Source organism: Chenopodium quinoa, unplaced genomic scaffold (genome assembly GCF_001683475.1).
Source record: "Chenopodium quinoa cultivar QQ74 unplaced genomic scaffold, ASM168347v1, whole genome shotgun sequence".
Lineage (NCBI taxonomy): Eukaryota > Viridiplantae > Streptophyta > Magnoliopsida > Caryophyllales > Amaranthaceae > Chenopodium > Chenopodium quinoa.
Window position 1 is genome coordinate 10,814,411 of NW_018743331.1, and position 4,186 is coordinate 10,818,596.

At 31.5% G+C, this 4,186-nt stretch overlaps 1 protein-coding gene across 1 annotated transcript; it reads left to right on the forward strand.

Moving 5' to 3' along the window:
• The first annotated feature begins 1,072 nt into the window (after positions 1–1,072).
• LOC110737638 (protein FAR1-RELATED SEQUENCE 2-like) lies at positions 1,073–1,897 on the forward strand. The gene has a single exon (XM_021917969.1). It carries the CDS (start codon positions 1,073–1,075, stop codon positions 1,895–1,897), a length of 825 nt encoding a protein of 274 aa, XP_021773661.1.
• The last annotated feature ends 2,289 nt before the right edge of the window (positions 1,898–4,186 follow it).

Genomic DNA, 4,186 nt, shown 5'->3' on the forward strand with positions numbered 1-4,186 from the left:
GGTGCGAAAACTCTTTCCCTCAATCCCGCTATTTTTTTGGCACCGGTTTTTAAAAACTGGTGCGAAAAGGGCGATGCTGATTTCAGTTTTTCTACTAATGCTAATTGTTTAATTACGGATCAAGATCCGACGATGAAGATTGCTGTTAATTCTGTTTTTGACCAATGTGAACACAGGTATATGATATTCTATTGTCATTTTAATGTTCCAGTTTTTTATTGTATTGTCCCAAATTCTTGTTTTAATGTTCCATATTTTTAATTAGCTGTTCCGAACTAATTTTTTTTAAATGTTCCATTTTTTTATAATATGCTCTGAATTATTATGTAATTGTTCCATTTTTTATTGATATTGTTTTGCATTATCGTTTTACTGGTCCACATTGTTAATGATCTGCTCCGAATTATTGGTTATTTTTTATTTTTTTGTTCCGAATTATTGTATTAATGTTCCCGTTTTATACGACATTGTTCCGAAATATTGTTCTAATGTTCCATTTTTTTAATTAGCTATTCTGTATTATTGTTTATTTTTATTTATCTGTTCCGAATTATTATGTTAATGTTCCATTTTTATAGGACATTGTTCCGAAATTTTGTTTAAATGTCCCATACTTATTTTGTTGTTATGATATTTGTCTGTAGATTTTATATGTGGCATATTATGAAAACGCTGCCTAATAAAGTAGGAAGGAGTATTACTCAGGAGACTGAATTTTTGAAGAAACTTAGTAAGCGTTTTTGGAATTTAGATATTGAGTCAACTGAATTTGAAGAGATGTGGAACGATGTTCTTGTTGAGTTCAATTTAGAAGACCATGACTGGCTTAATTTGATGTTTGAGATGAGATCTATGTGTATTCCTGCGTATTTTAGAGACGTTTTTATGGGAGGAATTATGAGAACTACATCAAGGTCTGAGAGTGAGAATAATTTTTTACGTCATTTGTTAATCCTCATGTGTCTCTTGTGGTTTTTTCATGAGGTATGAAACTGCGTTGGATGCACAAAGACACAGTTAGGCATAAAATGACAATGATTCACAGGAGAAGTACCCTCGATGTAAGACAGAAATGCTGATTGAGAGGCATAGTTCAGAGGTATACACCGTTTCTGCTTTTTATGATTTTCAAGATGAAGTTCATAGTGCTTTTTATTCTTGTGGTGTGGATAAATTGAGGAAGGAAAATGGAATGGATATAGCAGTAATTATTGAGGCTAATAGGAGAAGAAAAATTAATGTTATATTTGAGTCTGTTAATTATGAAACTACATGCTCATGTAAAAAGTTCTATAGGATAGGAATCCCATGTAGACATATGATATGGATGTGGAAAGCAAAGAATTTAAAAAGCATTCCAAAGCAATATATATTAGATCGGTGGACAATAACTACTACTCAGAAACCAATGTTAGAGAAAAGTTGTACAGATATGGATGGTGATAGGAGGGTGGTATTGAATCAAATGTGGTCTGAGATACTTTCTTGTGTGAGTTGGGTAAAAGGTCATGAGCAAGATTGTATTAAGAATATTCGAGAGTTTAAAAATAAAATTCAAGGCATAAAGAGTGTTACTGCAGTTGAAAGTGAGAATGCAAGACCAAATGAACATGACATTGAAATGTTAATTGGATGTAGTATGCCTGATGAAATACTGGTTCAGCCTCCTAAAGTGTCGAAGAATAAAGGCATAGGTGTTCATGATGGCAGTGGAATCAGTGGGTCTAAACGATTAAAGGGCGCTAAGGAGAAAGCAGTTGAACAATGTAATAAGAAGAAGAATAGGAAATGTAGTGGTTGTGGGGATATTGCATATCATGATATTCGGAATTGTCCTTATAAAACTGTTCAAAATTGCGCGTGCGAAATACTAGTTTGTTCTATTGTTCCGTGTTAGTATAATTATTGTTCCTTTTTATTAAACTATTGTCACTCACCTCTTTGTTTGTTCTAATGATTTCAGTAAGTTACCAACAGTGCAACAATAACTAATTATTGAAGATGCGGAGAACATTCAGTCAAATAATTGGAACAGTAATTCAAATGTGTGGAACAGTAATTCAAAAACTACGGAAACAATGGTTCAAACACATGGAACAATGACTTAAGTATTGGAACATCAGTTTTGACATATATGGAACATCCGTTTTAATATATGATTCACATGGAACAATGTTTGTACGCTGTCGAAAAAATGATTCACATATATGGAACATCAATGTTGACATATGGAACAATTGTTTCACTATATGGAATATTATATTACTCATTTAGAACAATAGTTCAAATATCCAGTAATTTCACTAAATATAAACAGTCATTTATTTGCATTTTAAAAAAGTTAAATAATAATCTTTGGAGACGTACACATTTCAGAAAATCTACAATTTGATTTCATGTGGGAATGTGTAATGATTTGACAAGTTTACTTTTTTTTTTATTTTAAAATCACGTGTGACACAAGATCTTTGGGTAGAAGTTAATGGAAACGTGTAATGCTGTGTTAATTCATGCTTTTATGTCATTTCACACTTTTGTGGCCTTCTATATAAAGTATCTTGGACTTGATTTGAACACAACCAATTTAATTCTTCTACAACTCTTTCTTTTATTTTCTTATTGTTCCCTCATTATTTCCGGTAATGGCGGTATACCACGGACTACGTTCAGGGTTATACGTCGGACTACATTTTGTGGTTTACTGTCATTGCCGGATCTGATATGGGCAACTGGACCTAATATCATATATAATCAATTACAGAGGTAAATACTATTTTGTTGTTTCATTTTATATGCTTACTGTTCTTGCATATTATACTTAGTGTGATAGTATATCTTTTTGAATTGAACATCTAACATGCATAATTATTGTTGCGTATTAGTACTACTATTGTTCCAATAATACATACATAATGTTCCATGTTAATAATCTATTGTTCCAACAATACAAACCCATTAAAATCTAAACTATCCATATAAAACATCCATAAAAAACATCCATTCAAAACATCCAAACATAAACTAATCTAAAATTGTCATTGATTACTGCGATACATGGCGTAGCTGCTCTAATGCTCACTTTATCCTATAAGTTGTTTGCTGGACTTGTTAAGATTTTGCCACAATATTCTATTCTCATCTTCTTCATTATTCCGAGTGAAAAATATTTTACCAATAGAAAATAAATACTGGAACAATTGATAATATACCATGGAACAACAGGTATAAAAACTGAAACAATTGGCATATTTTATGGAGCAATAGGCGTAATAACTTACATCTTTTGGGTCGAAACCTATATCCCAATGTAAATTAGTTTGTCCCGTATAACTTTCCATATGTTTCAGAGTGTGTACGCCGCGATCATTTGCATTTTCATTGTTTTGCCATCTTAGTTCCTTTAGTACTGGTTTGAATCTCGATACTACTCGACCATTCCCAATTTTATTCTCTGTCAGTACTTTTCCAAATGCCTTGATCTTCATAACAAAAAAGTACAATTTAAAAATAATCAGGAACAATACAAAATCTGTTAAGGAACAATCAATAGACAAACTAGAACAATACGGATAATATTTGGAACAGTAGTCAAATAAATTTACCATTATAGTTGGGAAGTTCCTGTATTTGGCGTCCATATCAACACCTTCTTCCAGTTTTATGTTTGTCAATCACTTCTAGTTTTTTGTGTATGAAATTAAAACAGAACAGGTAGTGGTGTTCAAATGCGACTATTGGAAAGAATACCTGTCATGAAACAATAGACATATTATATGAAACATTAGGCCTATTTTAAGAAATAATAAATGGATATAATGGAACAATAGAATTTAGATACTAACCAAGCCAACTTTGTCAAATGTAGTGATCTTGGAGTGTATCATCTCCTTTTCTATTCTAGTATTATCTCTCCACAAACTTGCCTTTTAAAGTGAAGTATTTGTCAATGCACATCATAATCTGCATTTGGCCAGGGAAAAAATTTAAAAATAAATTTAAATTTATTACTGTAGAAACAATAGCACAATTATTAGGAACATTGGGAATTTTTATGAAACAATAGAGCGTACCTATGGTCATATTTTGTGAAACAATACAGCATATAAAGAAACAATAGACATAATAATTGAAAAATCAGTCAGATTTTATGGATCAGTAAGTGTATTAATGGAACAACTGACATTTT

What these genes read in the sequence shown, in the direction of transcription:
- LOC110737638 (XM_021917969.1), top strand. Translation starts at nt 1,073, where the DNA reads ATGCTGATTGAGAGGCATAGTTCAGAGGTATACACCGTTTCTGCTTTT.